This window comes from Eleutherodactylus coqui, chromosome 9 (genome assembly GCF_035609145.1).
Source record: "Eleutherodactylus coqui strain aEleCoq1 chromosome 9, aEleCoq1.hap1, whole genome shotgun sequence".
Lineage (NCBI taxonomy): Eukaryota > Metazoa > Chordata > Amphibia > Anura > Eleutherodactylidae > Eleutherodactylus > Eleutherodactylus coqui.
Window position 1 is genome coordinate 73,150,538 of NC_089845.1, and position 20,715 is coordinate 73,171,252.

Genomic DNA, 20,715 nt, shown 5'->3' on the forward strand with positions numbered 1-20,715 from the left:
GTTGGGTACTTAACTTAGTGACCAGCCTTTTTTGCTTTTTTCCATTTTTGTTTTTTCCTACTCCCTTTTAAAAAATCGTAGCTCCTTTATTTATCCATCGATGTCGCTGTACGAGGGCTTGTTTTTTGGGATGAGTTGTATTTTTCAATGGCACTATTTATTGTACCATATAATGTACTGAAAAACTTTTTAAAAATTCTTAGCGGAGAGAAATGGAAAAAAACCCGACATTCCACCATCTTTCGGTGCATCCTGTTTCTACGGCGCACAAACTGCAACAAAAACGACCTGATATTTTTATTCTATGGGTCAGTATGATTACTACGATACCAAACTTATACAGTTTTTTTTTTGCTGTAGTACTTGAATTTTTTTTTTAAAGATATTTAATTTTTTTCAATTATTTTCTGCGGTCATTTTGTGCGCGCAATAACTTTTTTATGTTTCTGTCGACATAGTTGAGCAAGGGCTCATTTTTTGCGGGATGTCCTGAAGTTTCCGATAGTATCAATTTGGAATACATACAACTTTTTGATCGCTTTTTATTGCATTTTTTCTGGAAGACAGGTTAACTAAAAAAATGCATTTCTGGCGTTCTTTTTTTTTTTTTCGGACGACGTTCACCGTGCAGGAAAAATAATGCACTACTTTGATAGATCGGACTTTTACGGACGCGGCGATATCAAATACATATTTTTATTTTATAATTTAGATTTTTTAGTAATTGATATGGCAAAAGGGGGGTGATTTAAACTTTTATAACTTTTTTTTTTACAATTTAAAAAACTTTATCTTTTTTTTACTTTACTTTCAAGTCCCCCTGGGGGACTTTAACATGCGATGCTTTGATCGCTCCTGCAGTATGACGTAACGCTATAGCATTACGTCACACTGCTTTTTTACAGGCAGTCTATCAAGCCACCCTGTGTGGATAGCTTGATAGGCAGTCTGCTAAGGCAGCCCTGGGACCATTCATTAGGCCCCCGGCTGCCGTGACACCTGCACGGCTCCCCCGATCTCACCGCGGGGTGGGGGGGGGGCCGTGCGAGACCCCCAAACAGCGTTCGGGGGATTTAAATGCCGCTGTCAGAATTGACAGCGGCATTTAAAGGGTTAATAGCCGCGATCGGCCGAACGGCCGAGTGCGGCTATTGCCCGCGGGTGTCAGTTGTAATAAACAGCTGACGCCCGCGCTGTATGGAGGGAGACAGCGGCGCTACCTCCCTCCATACACGTCCTGCAGCTGCAGGACGTAAAAACACTATAGGGTGGTCACTAAGGGGTTAAGCGTCCAACAGTCATCCCAGTAATTAATGCTCCTGTGCTTTTACACAGGCCAAATCGCCTGATTATTAAGCTTGCACAAACTGGATAATAACAAATTCTTGTTCGTCGTTCAGTTCCTGGCAGCATTTACACACAATGATCATCATTCATATTCTCACAATCTAGCGAGAATCTTAATAGTTCAGTGTAAAAGGGCCCTAACTTCGATATGCCCTAATAGAGACAACCCCTTTAACGCAATCATGTAGATATATCCGCTTCTGTTTATAGCAGTCAGTCCTGAAAACTACCATTTAGACACTAAACAGCTTTACATACCTCAATTAATGGAAATTCTGACACAGCAGTGAGGAGAACCCTGGAGGACATGGTTTCAGCTCTAACAATTGTTTCGGCATCAGCAGACACCGGCCAAGACGATAAGCTTAGTACAAACTGGAAAAGCCCTGCCCTCTGAGGTAAAAGAAGAATTTTTACATCCTCACAAACCCGAGGTCCAATTATGATTTTGTTCTTAAAAATTAAGCACTGGTGGGCTCCAACATCGATCTGAAAGATAAAACAAAACCTTACATATTTGCCTGAAAGCATGCCTGTTAGGGGCGATATTTGCATAATTAAACTCAGCAACAGTCTTAGCAAATGTTATTAGTATCACTCCTATGAAAACCATTTCAGTACCCCACATGATCGTTTTTCCATAGTCAGCGAGACAGATGAGCTAAATTAAAGTAATGCTTCAGAAAGTCAAAATCTGGTGTTGTGCCCATACGCGAGATAGCTCTGGGTAAAACACCCGTATGGAAACAGACATATGGCCTGACTTCACCATAGTTCAACGGTGAAAAGGAGATAAGTTGCTGTATGCACTTCTGATCATACACATTGAAATGCAACATGCCCGACTCTACCATCCACTAACAAAATGTATTGCTGGCTGATGGGTCCATCAGGTGCTTTAAAAATATATAATTATGGGGGCGTGGCCAAGCAGCCGAGGACACCGGCCGCATGTAAGAGTAGCTCCCGGACAAGCCGACTTACCAGCCATCCTGACCTAATCCTGAGGGCCCCCAAACCCACCCGAACACCTCCTGAAGCAGAGAGGGAGAGGAGGGAGCAGGCTGTAACACCCGCACGGCTCCCATAGCAGAGGTAACGCCGGCAGCAGACCCGCGATACTGCGATCGCTGCCGCCGCCATCTTGAGTGCGGCGCCGGCCGCCGGGGGATCGGAGGACAAGAGAGGAGGCGGAGGAGACCTCCTGAGTGGAGAAGGCAGCGCTGAGACCGGGGAGGGGTGAGCGGCAGTGCGGAGAGGAGAGCGGCCGTACCGGAGCGCTGAGTGTGGGAGCTGCGCTCCTTCCCGCCACAAACCGCGGGGGGCCGAGGGGGAAGCTGCACGGTCGAAAAGTGAAGACAGCTGCACACATACCCACAGAAAGGGACACCTGCTGGCACCCCTACACTGCAGCCAGTCCCAAAATACACAGCCATTAACCCCTGACAAGTTAACAGTGCAACACAAGCAATTGCCACCCCAGGGGGGAAGAGGAAAGGAACAAACAGACCAAGCTCCTTCTGGTGTGAGCATTACACACCTAAACTAAAAGGTGCCATTGCAGCCCCAACAGGCACGAAAAGGTGAAGCACCAGACAAAAGGCATCACAAAGCGCATGCCCTAAAGTGAACACACTGCAAAGCACAGCCCTTTATAGGCCCCCTACTGGGAATCTAATATCCCGTAAAGTCATCCGTCATAAGAAAAACGAAACAGCACAAAGACCCACTATGGGACCCACTAGGCAGAGCTCCTCAGTTGACAAACTAAAGGCGTTCGCTAGAGGAGAGACCCGCAAAGACCCTGGCACTGAACCCGCCACAGCAGGAACATCAACGGCGAAAGACGCCAGCCTAGGTCCACCCGAGGGCTCAGTTCAAACCCTGCAGCAGCTATCGGATCAGCTCCTGTCCACAATACAGACATCCACGACCACTCTCACGGGAAAGATCGACGAAGTTAAAATGGACGTAAGCCTATTAAGGCAAGACCTCCAAAACCTGAGAGAACGAGTCAAAGGTACAGAGGACAGAATTTCCACACTGGACGACACCATCCCTCCAATGTCGGCCGCAATACGTGACCTCACACAAAAAGCCGAATACTGGAGATAAAAAGCGGACGACCTCGAAAACCGGTCAAGACGGAATAATTTGCGCATAGTGGGTCTACCAGAACGAGCTGAAGGGCAGAGACCTGAAGAATTTATGGAAAAATGGCTCCGCGAACTTCTCCCCAATGCCGGACTATCGCAAGTATTCGTGATCGAGCGAGCCCACCGGGTTCCTATGAAGCCGCCTATACTAGGAGCACCGCCTAGACCCTTGTTGGCAAAACTACTCAACTCCCGAGATAGAGACACAATCTTACAAGCTGCCAGAAAAGGAGGCCCTCTGCGATTTGACAACGCCGCAATATCCATCTTCCCTGATTTCTCGGCGGACCTCCAGAAACAACGGGCCCCATTCACTGGAATTAAAAGGCAGCTACGAGACCTGCAACTGTCATACTCCATGATGTATCCGGCGCGGCTACGAGTGATAGACGGAGATCGCACGCGCTTCTTCTCTACACCATCCGAAGCAGAAGAGTGGCTGGCCGCCAGACGCCCACCAGAGGGACTGTAATGTATAATTAACCGCCTTTCTTCCCCCCTGCAGGTACTGGGACTCTAATGTGAACAAGCATATATGCAATAAAAGCTACCCCGGTGCCCGCTAGAAATTATACCCTAGCTGCGCCCTGCCCAGATGCGAGACCGAGACATGGGTCTGAATCCCCGACCGTATGCCACTGCTGCTCGGCCTGGCCCCCCTCCCCTGCAAAGGGTGGTGGACCGTCCTCCCCCCGGTGTTGGTAACAACGCTGGCAATTTTTCCTCCCCGAGTTATTATTGCATTTCCCCTTGACCCGCCTTCCTTCCCGCCCCCTCCCTACCCCCCCCCCCCCCAAGGGGGCCCACCCAGTAAAAGCCTACTAAGCTAGTAACGGCTTCTATCACTATCACATTAATCCAATAATACCTCAGGTATAGTCTAGGATATAGCTATACTATGTAGGTTCCCCCAAATATTAGCAGGCCACGAACGCTATCCCAGCAGAGGAAGCACTTAAAGTTTGTTGGAAACAAGTTATCTGAGTTCCAAGTTGGTAGTAAACTACCGTAATGTTGACGAATTGTGTGCATCAAGAGCTCCATGTCTTCTGTAAAAACGCATTGAAATACTGTTGCATGACGTATGTTAAAGATGTAAAGGTGTGCCACGGGGGGACTCCTGACAGGCAGAATGTCATAAAGAAATTTATCCGGACCCGATTGACCTGTCCTTGCCTATGGCGGAGGTAACCTTCGTGTCCTGGAACGTCAGGGGAATGGGATCGACCAGGAAGCGATCCTCGATAAATTCCCTAATACGCTCCTGGCGACCGCATGTACTATGCCTGCAGGAGACCCACCTCACACCTGAAACCACAAAAATCTTGCTGAAGCCGTGGGTGCAGTGGTCCGCTCACTCATGTCACACATCTTACTCCAGGGGGGTGTCCCTGCTGATAGCAAAGTCACTAAGATGGGAAGTAGAACAAATCAAGAGAGACCCAGATGGTAGATACATTTTCGTAAGATCCAAAATCAATAACGACCCATACGTCCTCCTGTGTTACTACAACCCACCGCCAGCAACAACAGCCATTCTGGCAGATGGCATCCAATTTGCAGCATTCTCACCAGACGCAACAGTTGTCTGTATGGGAGATATGAATCTGGTGATGGATCCTGTGGTGGACAGATTCGGTGGTGGTGCTCGGAGGGAGGGGGACGCGGGCAGGACTCGCCTCGCCTCTATTATATCGGTGACGGGCTGGCTGGATCTGTGGCGCGTATTCCACCCACAAAGGCAGGAATTCACTTGCCACGCAGCCCACAATAACGCACTCAGCCGAATAGATTACATATTCGGGTCCCCTTCACTATTACCCAAAATCAGCTCCATAGAGTTTCTGCCTCGAGGGATCTCGGATCACACACCAATCCGCATGATCCTCAAAAACCAAGGCCAGGCCACTATCAAGAGAATAAATGTACACCCATTCTGGCTGGCACTGCTCGGCCCCAATGACCGCATACCAGACCAAATCCAGATCTATTTTGAAGCACACGAGGCGCACATAGACAAACTATTAGTGTGGGAGACATTTAAGTCCTATCTTAGAGGATGCTTCAGATCCTCAATATCCATCAAAAAAGCCGCTGCGCGAGAAGGAGAGCTCTTAGCAGAGCGATGTCAACTACTAGAAAGAGAGTTTATCGCTGACCCATCAGACACTAAAAGAGACAGATGGCTCCAGACTGGTAGGGATTACTTGCTATATTTGAGAGAAAAAGCCCAGAGGAATCTCTTTTACACTCGACAATCCTTCTTCGAGCTGGGAAACCAATCTAGCAAACTGCTAGCCCTTATGGCCCGACAGGAGACTGCCCCCCCGTCCGTCCTGAGAATAAAAACAGCCCAAGGAGAAACACTTACTGACCCAAAAGAGATCTTAACTAGATTCCAACAATTCTACGATAACCTGTATCAAACACAAACTGATTATTTACCAGAAGAACTAGAAACATACTTGACAGACATAACATTCCCAGTACTGCAGGACACCCATAAAGCCCTGTTAGACTCCCCAATTACAGAAGAGGAGATTGAGGAAACATTAGGTGACATGGCAAAAAACAAGACCCCTGGCACAGATGGTCTGCCGATAGAAGTCTACATACAATACAAGAAAGAAATAATGCCACACTTGCTCTCCCTATATGAACACATATTTGATAAAAATCAGCTCCCAGAATCGATGTCGGAAGCCAATATAGTCCTCATTTTAAAGCCAGATAAAAACCCAGACGACTGTGGCTCATACAGGCCTATATCATTGTTAAACACAGACTATAAAATCCTTACGAAAATATTGGCCACCCGTCTAAACCAAGCCATAAAGGACATTATTCATCCCGACCAGACGGGCTTCATCCCCGGAATGTCTACATCAGACAATATTAGAAGGACGCAAGTAATCACGCAGGTGGGGTGGAGGTGGAGGTCAGACTGGGCCCTGGCCTCATTGGACGCGGCCAAAGCATTTGACTCGGTCGAGTGGCCATACCTGATGGAGATTCTACGGAGGTTTGGGCTGGGAGAATTATTTATTAAATGGATCTCTATACTTTATAGATCCCCGACCGCTAGGGTAGTGGTGAATGGCCTGGCCTCTACCTCCTTCCAGCTACATAGGGGGACCCGACAGGGTTGCCCTCTTTCCCCCCTCTTGTTTGCGATCGCAATAGAACCCCTGGCTTTGAAGATCCGACAGCATATCGCATATAAAGGCATCTCGATAGGACCCAGAGAGGACAGAATCGGGTTATACGCAGATGACATAATACTGTATATGTCAGACCCCCAAAACGCCCTCCCGTTAGCCATCTCCCTAATAGACGAGTTTGGAAACTTCTCAGGACTACGCATAAACTGGCAGAAATCCTTTTTTATGCCCCTAAGAACAGAAGGATGGCAGATGGGAGACATATTTTGTAAGCTGCAAGTCACCCCACAATTTAAATATTTAGGGATATGGATTGCCAGAGACCACACGCATAGCTTAGACCTAAACATCACCCCCTTACTGACAACACTACAACAGAAATTTAAATCCTGGAGCTCCCTGCCACTGTCTGTAGCAGGTAGAATCAATCTCATTAAAATGATAATACTCCCCAAGTACCTATACTGTCTAGAACATGCAGAAGCACCCATACCACAGAAATTCTTCAAAAAAACCAACTCCCTAATAACACCATTTATATGGGGAAACTCTAGAGCCAAACTCCGCATGGATACTCTACAGCGGCCTAAAGAAATGGCAGGAATGGCGTTACCAGACTTCAAAATCTACTACTTAGCGGGACAAGTAAGGTACATCCGACATTGGTTGTCGGGCTCCCCTCTCCCAAACTCCGAGCACCACCTGATGTTCTTTCTCTCAGAGGCATCGCTCTGGATCCTCCTAGAAAAACCGAGACTACTGACCAAGCAGATGCTCCCCATACATAGACTCGCAGCCAATGTGTGGCAGGCATGCAAGCGTCTGACTAAGCGGGAAGACACCCCTCTGGAGACCCCCCTATGGGATAACAGAGAGCTACCACATTTGATAAATCTACCAGACAAACAATTCTGGGTAAATCTGGGAATCACCACTCTAGAACATCTATACATTGATCAAGTCTTAGCTTCCTTTGAACAGCTACAGCAATTATACCAAATTCCAAGATCCGGTTTCTTCAGGTACCTACAACTCAGGCACGCCTTAACAGCACAGTTCCCAGAACCTAGGCAGCCTTTCTCCCATTATCCACTAATAGGTATACTGCGCACCCAAGGACCCAAAGGCCTGATATCGGTGCTATACACCCATCTACTACGATCTAAGATCCCCGATATGCCCATGACAGTGATGGAGAGATGGAAAGATCTCATCCCCACCCTTACGAATGAAGACTGGGAAACTGCGATGTCCACGTACACCGCGGTTTCACCAGCCGCAAATAATAAATTAACACAACTATACATACTGCATCAATGTTACTTGACACCGACCAGACTCCACAAGATGAACAGGACACCCACAAACCAATGCCATCGGTGTGGAGCACCTAACGCAAACTTTAACCATCTAATATGGAACTGCCCTAATATTGCCACATACTGGGGGGAAATCACTGAATTCCTAACTCAACTGATGGGTGTACCGGTACCATACGACCCAGCGATATGCCTCCTGGGTATCTTAGATGAAGAACAGTGGCAATATCATGACAAAATACTTCTCACCAAGGCGTTATTCTACGCCCGTAAAACAGTGGCCCTGCGGTGGATGGATAGACGCCCCCCGACACTCTCAAAATGGCAGAACATAAATCAACGCCATACTACCGTATGAAAAAATAGTATACAAAAACAGAAAGTGCCCAGGAAAATTTGATAAGATATGGGAAAGATGGTGTGGATCGACTAGCACAGTATTCACGCAAGACCGATTCCAGAGCCTAATGAGAGCAACTGTACCTAGAACGAACCCGTAAAATAAGCAAACATCACTAACACTACGAGCAAATGTAATGACACATTGTAATTAATCTCTGCATATGTTAATGTGACGTATTTAAGAGCAATTGTATGACCACAAGGAGCCAAAAATGTAACCAAGTTGTTTATTCATGTTTTGTATGGAATATACACTGTTCAATAAAACGAGTTAAAAAAAAAAAAAATATATATATAATTATATTGGAAAGAACGTTACCAATTTTACATAATGAAAAGACTACAAAATTTTGCTTATTCCAACTTCTTATATACAAATTAAGCTCTATGTTGTAGATTTCAGAAAGAAGAAGTTAGGCCCCGTCCACGGCAGCGATCGCACCGGCTGAAGCTTTCCATAGCGTTGCTATGGAAAGCGCTGGCCCTGTGTCTGTGAGCAAAGAATCATTGCGATTCTCCACTAGCGGCCAGCAATTCGCAGCATGCTGCGAATTGCCTCGATTCTCCGCGGTCAGCCGTTCAGATTGTTCTCTGCAGATCAGCCTATCTGCCGGCGGCGGCTCCCACGGCTGAGATTTGCCGCAGGATACTGCAATGCCCGTGGACAGGGGGCCTTAAAGTGGCTATCCCAGGTTAGGTGATAAAAGTCTGATCTGTGGGGTCTCACTATAGACACCCTCACTGATCCGGAGAACAGGGGTCCTGTTTAATCCACCCCTTACTCCTCACTTTGGGCTCCCAGCATTCCCTGCAGTGAGGAGATTGAATAATGAGCTGATCGTACAAGCACAACGCAGGTCCATTCATTTCAATGGGGCTGACACAAATGGCCAACTAAAAGAGATTTTATCTACAACTGCCAAACTGAATGGAGCGGCGTCATACATGTATGATCACCACTTCATTCAGTGAGAAGGGGGGGGAAATAGGACCCCTGTTCTTGGGATCTGAGAGACCCCCAACAATCACACTTGTCACCTATGGATAGATGATAAAAATATCCATCTTGGCTTAACCTCTAATTGTATTGTATGTATAGTCACATTTTTAGCGCTATGGAGTTCTGCAATAATTTTCACAAATGAAAGAAAACATTCACATAAAAAAAGAAAGAAGAAAATCAAAAAAACTTACTTTTTCTCCATTCACAGCAATACTGATTATACCAATTTTAACTTGCATCCATCTTTCATTGGGATTGAAGATGTTCAAAGATGCCTGAGATGCAATGCCAACACAACATGTGTTAGGGAATGTCACCTCTTCAGGCGCAAGAACTTGTCCTTATAAAAGAAGATTGAAATTTTAAAATCTAAATTAAAAAAAAAAAAACAAAAACACAAGAAATTATTCAAGTTAGTTATTCGTACTCAGTAATCACTCAAAAAAAATGTATTTACCAAAACCAGATGACATTCTTGTAGCCCACTGTGGGAGTCCTGCAGGGCCAGTCTGGGAGTCCACCAAGTGGATATGTTGGCTATTGCTTTGAATTCCTGAAGCATGATTACCTATTGGAAGTGTGGAAAAAATACTCGAAGCAACATTCACAGCCAGTGGAACACTAGTCATTGGGTCATGGATGTTTTGACCTTGAAGAGCACACCCAGGATATCCTGCATGGCTTCCAACTGTAAAGTGGGGAACTGGAGATACACTTGTCAGATAAGGTTGTGCAAACGCAGACGTGGTAAGAGAAGGTGCATTAAGGAGTCTTGGATCAGAGGTTGGAAATTTCTGCAAGTTACTGGGTGGCAAAACTGGTTTAAAGCTTTGAGCAAAAGCCCACTGATGACTTCCAGGAATATTTTGCACTGCATTGTACTTCTCCAGCAAAGCCGCCTGCAGCATATCTCCAGAAGAAAGTCCTTGAGAGGATTTGGAAGCACAGAGTTGCCGTGCTGAAACACAGTCCGACTGAGTTTCAAAGCACTTATCACCTAATAAATCGGAATTCAGTTCTTTTACTTTGTCTTTATGATGTAAAGATGAGAGTCCGGTTTCAGTTATCTTTCCATCTGCTTTAGGGGTGTCTTCTGTTTTTGATCCACTGTTAGAAGCGGAGGAAGTGCGAAAGCCATTTGGACTCCTGCTCACTTTAGCAGATTCTGAGTATTTCTGACATTTGCTTTCCTGCCAGGGCAAAGAATGGTTTTGGATTATCGCCATTTCTGAAGGTGTAGGACTGGCTCTCACTATGGTGGTACTTAGTTCTATGGTATTGTTGCTCTAGAAAAAAGAAAGAAAAAAAGTTATAGAAAAAACAGTTAGTCTGAAATGCATGGAGCAATAAGCAAAAGGGCTCAGTGGAAACTGGACCAAGGCAATAATGGGTACGGTGGCAAGTTATCAATATCTATACCCAAGATCATCAGAGTGCTTTATCCTGACGTTGGCAGGTTTTTAGCGTGCGATACTATTATATATGTGTTAAGATAATAAAGATGATATAGATTTTTCAGTGAAATTATTGTTGGCGGGACACAGCCAGTAGTATCTAATCAGCGAATGGGACAAGCTATAATGCAGAGTCAAGAGCAGTGGCATTATTTGTAGCAACAATTCTACCCCTAGGCAAAAAAAACAGGGAAAGAAAAACACACACCCCCACACCCCCACACACACACACCCCCACACCCCCACACCCACACCCACACCCCCACACCCTCTAAAAAAAATTCCAATATTGAACAAAAAAAAAAATTTTGCTGCACTGAGGATTAACCATAACATTTATGCCTGGCACTTGGCTCTACTCAATGATGAATTAAAAGTCTTTCTAAGGCCATCACTACCTATAATACTTTCTTGAAATCAAGTTACTGAAAAACACATTGTGCACCCTTCCTGTTGCCCAACTGAGCTTTTCACTCCAAGAATACTTTTGGAAAGCAGTACGATGAGCCAAGTTAGCAAAGCTTTTTATTAGAGATGAGCGAGGATGCTCAGTTAAGGAAATTACTCGAGCGAGCATCGGCATTTTCGAGTAACTGCCTGCTCGTCCGAAAAGATTCGGGGGGCAGCGGGGGGAGAGCGAGCGATCTCCCCCTTGTCCCCCCCGGAATCTTTTCGGACGAGCAGGCAGTTACTCGAAAATGCCAATGCTCGCTCGAGTAATTTCCTTAACCGAGCATCCTCGCTCATCTCTACTTTTTATGCATTTTACATTTTTAATTATTTTCCGTTGTTTTAGGGCATGCAAATATTTTGTGGTCTTTCCTTTCCCAAATTAGGTCCAAAAGTACATAAAATGACAACACACCACCTCACCTTTTTGTTATCAGGACTTTGACTTGTAGTATTTTGTAACGTATCCTCTGTGACCGAAACATACGTCAGTCTGCTCAGGCTCGGATAGGATGAGTTAGGGGACAAACCGTCATTACAGAATTTATGAGAAGACTCTAACTCTTGTGGAGATCTAGATAGAATAGAAGCAAAAAGGACTTTCCTTCATATTAGGGTAGGAAGGTTTTAATACTTATAACAGTACATGCTGAATGTCACCATCCCATTACCAACTCCAGAAGGACTGTATTAAGTGTACCCTACTGTAATTTACAATGTTTTTTTTCCTCTTATTTTACTAATCTGCCAATTACAAGATCTGAGAAAATTAACATGTTAAAACAGTTGCCAAAAATAAAGTCATGCAAACAATACTTAAAAGAAAAATAAAATAAAATCAATAAATAAATATACCCTTTCTCAGAAAGCTTTATGGAATCCTGGCTTGGAGACGAGTGAATCAACGGGGCAGTAGATGGTCTAAAACTGTAATGTTCCTCTTCCACTGCTTGTACACTGTAATCTGGAAAATATTTACATGATCGGAGAAAACATTGGTGTTACATTAAAAAGTCACGCATACAAGTAGATAAAACCCAGAACCTCTCCCCAGGTTTCTTATCTGGCAATCCCTTCGCTGGCAACCCGTTACCCAACCAGTTTAGTTCAGAATATTAAAGACATACAAGACTGTTCAACACATTTGTAATCGAATGTCCTCATGTGATCATCCACAAGACCTGCTCCTTTAATAGCCATCTCCAAGACATCTTCCATTCATACCCCCCATACTGACTACCACAACACATCAGACTCTTACCTTCAAAAGCAAAACTAAAAACAGACCTCTTCAGAGAAACCTACAGCCAACCACTACACTATCGCATGAGCAGCTTCTAACCTCCCCAACCTGCGCCTTCCCTTGTAGACGGCAAGCCACGGTGGGCGAGGTCCTCTCCCTCTATACCAAATCGGTCTCAGTTTCCCAAATACAGAAGTGCCACTTCCACTTTTAGACAGATTTCTATGGGGTCCTGTGACGTCACAAAAAAGGGCACACTTATCCAAATCCATATAGGCGAATTTTTGAGATCTTGTGTGACAGGGACGCGGTTTCCATGACCATCGTGTATACTGGTATCAATATGTTCCAGTCATGCAGAATGTACCTTAAGCCAAATATAAAATTACCTCCACACACCAATTTTAGTATATTCTACGTCAACCCTAGCGCAGTACAGTTTTTAGTTTTTAAAAAAATCCCACCTTGTCCCGCGTTGCTGCTAAACAATGACACGGAATCTGCAAGCTTTCTGCAATGTCATTGCGGAAAGGCTGCAGGTTGGACGGCTTCCATTGACTTCCATGGAAGCCATCCGTGCCGAATCCACTCAGAAATAGAGCATGCTGCGATTTTTCCTCCACGAGTGGCAAAAAATAAAGAAATAAAAATAAAACAAAACAAAAAAAAAACAAAAAAAACACAAAACAAATACTCACAATTTCCACTTGTGTAGAGGAAAAAGCTGTTTTATATAGCATACTAGGGGTGGTATTTGGTGCGGAACCCTGAGGCGGACACCGGCTCCCAAATCCCCAATGCAAATCTGCCCGTGTTCCTATGGCCTTTGGGTATTTCTAAGGTTTTTTTTGTGCTATAAATAAATGTATTAGAATGTCCAGCAGCTCAAAACACACACAAGTGTCCTGGTAATCTGCACTGAAATGCAGCTTAAAGGGATATTCCCATCTTATAACAGGATGGTATATCACTACAGAGTTTGATCAGGGGGCCGACCTCCAGAATCCCTATTGATTCCAAAAATGTAGGGGACAAAGCACTAGTGTGGAGCCGCTTTATATGCTAAAGCTTTCTTTGGATAATGGTGCTCCTGACCACACAATGATGCAGTTAATTGTTCAGTAGTCACTAATGTTTCAGACAATTTGCAGTTATGAAAGGAGTCATACTAGTTATCCCACTTTTTTTTTTTAAGAAAACAATCACCAATACGTGCTGAAAAAAATCCCTCTAAAGTGCTGGCCACTAGGAGTCTCCCTTCCAACTTCTTGTACAAGGTTGTAAAGTGATGTTGCTTAAGTCGGCAAAGTTAGGTACACTTTAAAAGAGAATGCAGCGTTACATCAGTGTTGTATTCACTTTATTCCCGATAGTAAAATCATTTTGGATTTCGGCTCTTTATTGTTGACTTACCTGATATTTTCTGATGTGTTCCACTTGAAGGCGGCTGGAAACTAACGTGCTTCTGAGTATCATCACGTATGTTACAGGCCTCCTTTGCACAAGGTGTAACTTTTGGATCGTTGGATGAACGAGAACTAGTCTTCTTTGTATTACTTAGAAAACAAGATTTTAATGAGTTACACTCCTTTTGCCTACTTTTCCCTTCTGCTAACCCGATATCGCGCTTTGTCTCGTCTTCTGAAGAGGTTTGGTATAGTGGAGCGATAGTTAAGTTTCTTTTTGTTTTATTTTCTTTTTCTTGGTTTGTGTTACTGATAGAGTTCTTAGAATCTGTGTGTTTTGTTTTAGGTATTTCGGATGAAGGGCTGTTCTCCGCCCAGAGATTGCCGTAAGAGGCATGCGGTTGTGATGATACATCCTTAGAGACATTACTTGTAGACTGCAGTTTATCACAACCAACTAGAACTTCCTTAGGAGTCGCTGCCTTTAAGCTTTGCTTCTGAACAGCTGAGACATGTGCTAGGTCTGTAACAGAATCTTGTAGAGGCTGTTTATACCCCGCAGACATGTTTAAGGTAAAATCCTTAACAGAGTGCACAAAGCTTTCAAAATCAGCATCTTGGCCATTGTTAACTGGAGCTTTAAGATATCTTTCCATATCAAAGTTACTTAGAGAATCCTTTTGCTCAGATGAATTCAGCAAATGTTTTGATTGCTGATGTTCTGTAGACGCGTTTTTATATTTATTTGACAATGCCATGATCATTGCTGCCAACTCAGAAGGCTCGGCGCTGCAAGATGCATTTGCTAGTGCTGATGCAATAGTGCTTATATGAAGTAACGTGGCTTCGGCAGTTTGGTCGGGTTTTAGTGATGAACTGTATTCTTTACCAAGATGCTGCTCCTATAAAAGACCATATCATGGGATGGATTTTAACACCGTGAATTAGCTTTACACAAATTTTGCATAAAATCAATAGTACAGGCAAGCATAAGAAAGGTAATACATACTGATTGGCCACTTCATTAGAGACACCTGAGCTTTCTAGGGCCCGGCCACACTGCCGTTAGGCTCAACTAAGCATTTGCATTTGTGTTCCATTTTTCTCTTCTCAAACGGAATTAAATGTTCCCTTTTTGTTCCCCATTGAGGTGTTGCGTCATCATACACAACTCCTTTCAGAATGTGGAACCTAAGGCGATCAACTGATGGCCCTTGATCCCAATCCCAACACCCCCGCAAACAGCCACTTTTACCCAGGAGAGCCATGGCCAACCTGGCATATGCTGTGTAGCGGCCACTGCAGGGGAAATGTAGAATTACAATAGCACAAAGTCCACCCGAACCGCTCTGTCCTGGACACATAGGTGGTCCCGAGCAAGAAGAACCCACTTTGACATTCATATGCCGTAATAGGGCATGTATACAGGGATTGTGTTCTTGGCACAACCCTGCTAATGGCATAAGTGATTAAGCAATAAAATTGACAAAAGGCCAATTTTGCATGCATACATACAGTCATACTACCAACATCAGAAAAGCAAAAAATAGTGGGCTATAGGAAAAGATACTGTAGTTATAGGTTTTATGCAGTATTGCAATGCATGATCAAACCAAGATATACCTTTGCATTGTCCTTGTATTTTCCATCAGGTTTATCTGCATCTTGCTTACTTTCTGGCATCCTTATATCAAATGTTGTTGATCCTTTCTGATCATCTGGTAAACATTCAAGATCTTCTAAATAAAAAATATATGAAATCATTTTTGGCTGAAGTTAGATTGGAGATCAAACTAAAATGAAAAATAAATGTTAAACGAAGGACAGACTTCACATCGAGAAAGGCTCCAGATGAGCTCCAATGAAAGAGATAAGCACTATTTCACACTTTACATGACCCGAATTAGACTCTACAGGACGGTTCAGTATTTTGTCCCACATAGGAAATCGTCACTGCCGGTAGTACATCCCCTTTTGCATCGGGAGATACAGAACTGACAGTTTGTCTGTACAAGAACAGGATTTCTGTTACTTAGAACATCAATTTCTCATGTAGATTGGTAGACATAGCAAGACTTTGGGTGTAGCTGCTGCCACCAGGAGGTAGACACCAAGCACAAAAAGTCTGTCCCTCCCACAAGCTATACTAATACTGCAGGCACCGAGTTAAATCAGTTTATACATGAGCAGGAGAGAACAAACAGACCATAAAAAGAAAAGAAATGGTTCTGGGGGAAAAAAAAACAAGCAATCATCGCTCAAATTTAAAAAAAAACAAAAAAAAAAACGCAAAGCACAAACTAGGGATTTTTGTGCGATGCGATAACAGTAGAAAGTCCCATTGACATTTGCGTAAAAAAAAACAAAACAGCGATATCACAATCGCAAGTGTGAAGGCACCCTGAGGCCGCTTTCACACAAGTTATCAAACCGCCATGTTTAAAACTGTGGCGTTTTATCATGATTTTGCACATTTTACAACTCATTCTACTGCATTTGATAGTGTTCTTTAATGCACACCATCATTGCGATGGGCGATTAGGTGCGCTTAAAAGCCTGCAAATAGAGTACACAAAGCCATAAATTTACAGTGCTAGAAACTCACGTGTCCGAGCGCTAGTCTGTGAAACCCCTTTGAAATCAATGGAGTCGTATCAGATTTAGCGCAGTGTTTACCGCAATTAGAACAGTGTTTCAAGCAGACTGAGAGCGGCCTTCAAGTAGGTACAGATGGGGTGTAAACTGCGGAATTGCATGCAATAAATCTGCAGCGTTCACTGTACCAGTAGACAGGAGGAGTTTTTATCCCAAATCTGATTCACACGCACCATGAAATAGAAACCTGCAGCGTAAATAAAATTTGCGGTGCAAATTTCGCACTTGCTACATGATTATTTATATATTTTACATGAAAGAAACGCATGGCCAGTAACTACATAACAAAACATGCCAAGTTTTGACACAAGATAATGGCCACGCAGAACATTACTGCTAAATAGGAATCCAGCCTACGGGTATACATCCAAAAGTGCTTGATGCACAGTTGAAAAAAAAAATGATCGAAACCATTTTTATTTACTGCATTGCAAGACTATGGTAAATCATGGTAATCCCACGAGTGACTTTTCAGATATGGTTTTCAACAGCCCTAACATAGTATGTTATATGTTAGGCTGAAGAAAAGCAATGTCCATCTAATTTAGCACGTTTCCACCTCCTCTTTGTTGATCGAGGAAGGCAAAAAAAACTTAACTGTTAAATATGAATTAACCCTTAGACATGAAACATTGCAGGAACATCAGCAAGTAAGGCATGTAGTCTAACGGCAAAATCTACAGCGAAATAATTCAGGTTCAACTGTATGTACTCTTAGGGGATCTGGAGGTCAAGGTCAGCCCATCACTAAAGGCCCATTTAGACAATGATTATCGGTCAAAATGCGTCCAAATGATGGCTTTTGGGCAATAATCGTTGCGTCTAAATCCTACCATCGTTTGCTTTTCTGATGAACCATGGATTTCATGTCAGCATGAAATCTATCATTTGTGTTAGCAGGGATTGCATACGGAGTTCTCCACGGGCAGCGCTAATAACATTGTTATTAGCCATCAGCCTGCATCAGAACAAAAGGACATGTAGTTAAAGAACAGACCACCTGCTGTTCTGTAAATATATCTCCTGGCGGCTCATTAACATGCAAATATTTTTAATCAGCTACTAATGGACATTAGTGCCCATCAGTAGCTATGCAAAGTGATCGCTCAAAACTGTCACTCAAACTGTCTATTGAGTGATCATCTTTGCATGTAAATAGGGCTTAAGAATACATGTAAAAACGAAAGACAGAACAAAAGGCGGCAAACCTGGAGTTAAAGTGCTATCACAAAACTTTATGGTATCGTTGTGCTCTGAATTTTCAAAGATAGTCGAGTTCCTCAATAATACAATTGGTTCTTGCTTCTCTGGTGAAATAATGTGATAGCCAAAAGAAGGCTGCGCAAAGGAAGGAAAGAAAAAAAAAAAGAAAATCATATTTGTATCAGACTTTTAATACAGCCAGAAGAACAGTTTCAAGTCAAGTACAAAAGCATAATCATTATGACGAGTGCCATATGAATACAGGCAGACCATTTTTAAATGAACTCAGACAAAAAACATGTTTTGTACTATCAGATAATTTATTATGGAGCAATTCTCTCCCAGAGGCACTGCTGTTGAAATACTGTGCATCTATGGGTCCACAGAGACCCCATGTGATGTCCTACAGACTCCTACAAGATGCTCGGGGCACATGAGGTCAAAAGCTAGTTCATATCTAAATCAAATATGGCGTATAGAAGGAGTACCTCTGACTATATGCCTTTAAATTCATGAACAGAAAATTAAAGGCATTAAATATCTAGCACAGGTTGACAGAAAAGAAACATTCCTTAATTCTGATTTCTGCAGTGCCTTTCTCACAGTAAGGGCTCCTGTCCACGGGCGATAGTGCATTGCGTTACTCTGGGTGATAATCCAGCCACGGGTAACGCAGTGCACTCTTTCCATTGGTTGCTATGGAAAGTGCAGTCCCCCGTCCATGAGCAGACATTCATAGCGATTCTCCACTCAAGGGACTCAAATCGTGGCATGCTGCGATTTGCCGCGGTGAGCCTATCTGTGAGATAGGCTCACCATAGAACTGACAGTGCTCCCCCTGCTCCCCGGCGGTGGAATATCGCTAGCGATATTCCGCCTCGCCCGTGGACAGGGGGGGCCTTAAGAGGAAGATTTTGCTTTTTAACACTTGACAGTATGGCTATAAAATATCTTATTAAATAAAGCCTCCCTTACACAGGCGTTTGCAGAAATGCAGCGCCTTTCAACGCTGCGTTTACTGCAGTCTCAGCCCGGTTTCAGCAGCGCTGGCATGCATTATGCCAGCGTTTTGGCTGTGTTTTCAGCGCAGCTGAAAACGCAGCCCAGGATGCTGAAGAAAAAAAACAATACTCACCTAGCAGGTGCCGTTGGGGTCTCCGCTTCTGTTCTCTGGAGCTCCGGGCACTTGTCGTCGCCAACTGAGAATATTAACCAATCACAGCCAGTGCTGGATGCACCAATCCCCGTCACTAGCAATAGATGCTTTGCCGGCTTGACAAGTACCCAGCAGCCAGCCCGGAACTATGGAGAACATCAGCAGGGACCCCGACAGCACCTGCTAGGCGAGTATTTTTTTCCCCCTGTAGTGCAGTGTAGTTAGGGTGTTTAGAACTGCAAAACACAATACCAAGTTGTGCCGCATTTCGGCAGCCCTGAAACTGCTGCCCATTCAATTCAATGAGAAACGCAGAGCGAAAACGGCCAGAGATAGTACATGTATCGCTGTCAAAGCGCAGCACTTTGATGCTTGTGTGAGCAGCCCCATTGAAATGAATGGGAGCGTTGTACACCGTTTAGCGCAGCGCTGAAAAAGCAATGCTAAATGCTGTACAAAAACACCTGTGTGAGAGAGGCCTAACTTTGTAGAAATATCATGTAGTGTCATCCGGGGTTTACAAGTTCACAGCAGACAAAGGCAGGGGGATTGCACCACCGTACGGTGTTTAAGCCTACTCAAGCTCTGGGGCTGATGAACATCAACTCCCCCACAGATTGATTTGCCACTTACCAACTGGGGTGGATGCCAAGTATAATATTGCTTTGCTTTTTCTTTGCACACTTTAAAGCCTGCTTCAACTCCCCACATCACCTTTGGTGCATACATGCAGCTTAAATGCAGAAAAGCTTCCTTTACGTATGCAATTCCATTCAAACACAGTTGCAAACTGGATATACAACTAGCGTAGCTTGGAGAGCTCATTCTTCATATCTTGCATGTTTATCTACTTTTATCACTTTAAATGAATTTTATTAATATTTGGTTTGTGTATATGTGAACCCATTTATTCTCGCAGTGGAACCCGCCATAACACATAAATCTTGTAAGCCTATAGAGGCAAGTGTCCAGTTGTACAAGTATACTGCCTAGTATAAAAACCCACCTGAATAAAATCATCTCATCTTAGTAGGAAGCCTCACACAACCCAACCAACTGTGCACCACGAACCTCCAAGTAAAAGTACAATAAATGTGGTAGCAATGGAATTTAAAACAATGGAGTTAAGCTTCCACAAAGTGCTGCTGCAATGTATACTTGTGCCTAGCAGTCACATCTGCACATATACTTATTTTGTATTAACCCCTTAGTGACGTCCCAATAGTGTTTTTACGTCCCGCTATGGCAGGACGTGTATTAGAGGGAGATAGCGCCGCTATCTCCCTCCATATAGTGCGGGCGTCAGCTGTTTATTACAGCTGACACCCGCGGGCAATAGCCGCGATTGGCCGTACAGCGGCATTTAAATCCCCCAATTTTCGGGGGTCCCGTACGGCCCCCCCACGGTGAGATCAGGGGAGCCGTGCAGGTGTCAAGGCAGCTGGAGGCCTTCTAAAAGGCCCCAGGGCTGCCTCAGCAGACTGCTTATCAGGCCATCCCCGTGGGGCGGCTTAATAGACTGCCTGTCAAAAAGCAGTATGACTTAATGCTATAGCATTATGTCATACTGCAGGAGTGATCAAAGCATCACTAATTGTACTCCTCTAGGAGGACTAAAAGAAAAGTATAAAAGAACAAAAAAGTTTATTTAAAAAAAAAAAAAAAAAGAAAAAAAAAGAAGGAAGTTCAAAAAAAAAAAACCAAAAAAAAAAACCAAACCCTTTTGCCATATTTGCAATAAAAAATTTTAAAAAAATTAA

The 20,715-nt window shown here is 43.9% G+C and overlaps 1 protein-coding gene across 4 annotated transcripts in view; it reads right to left on the bottom strand.

The window, feature by feature from the left end:
• Positions 1 to 20,715, bottom strand: part of CEP192 (centrosomal protein 192) — a 121,790-nt gene that overhangs the window by 65,638 nt on the left and 35,437 nt on the right. For all 4 annotated transcript variants that reach the window (XM_066579513.1, XM_066579514.1, XM_066579512.1 and 1 more), the window contains exons 16-23: positions 17,805 to 17,934; positions 15,565 to 15,680; positions 13,949 to 14,843; positions 12,148 to 12,256; positions 11,716 to 11,866; positions 9,846 to 10,674; positions 9,580 to 9,728; positions 1,606 to 1,836 (exon numbers count right to left, since the gene is read on the bottom strand). In XM_066579513.1, coding sequence (XP_066435610.1) covers positions 1,606 to 1,836; positions 9,580 to 9,728; positions 9,846 to 10,674; positions 11,716 to 11,866; positions 12,148 to 12,256; positions 13,949 to 14,843; positions 15,565 to 15,680; positions 17,805 to 17,934 — 2,610 coding nt within the window. The remainder of the gene's footprint in view (positions 1 to 1,605; positions 1,837 to 9,579; positions 9,729 to 9,845; positions 10,675 to 11,715; positions 11,867 to 12,147; positions 12,257 to 13,948; positions 14,844 to 15,564; positions 15,681 to 17,804; positions 17,935 to 20,715) is intronic.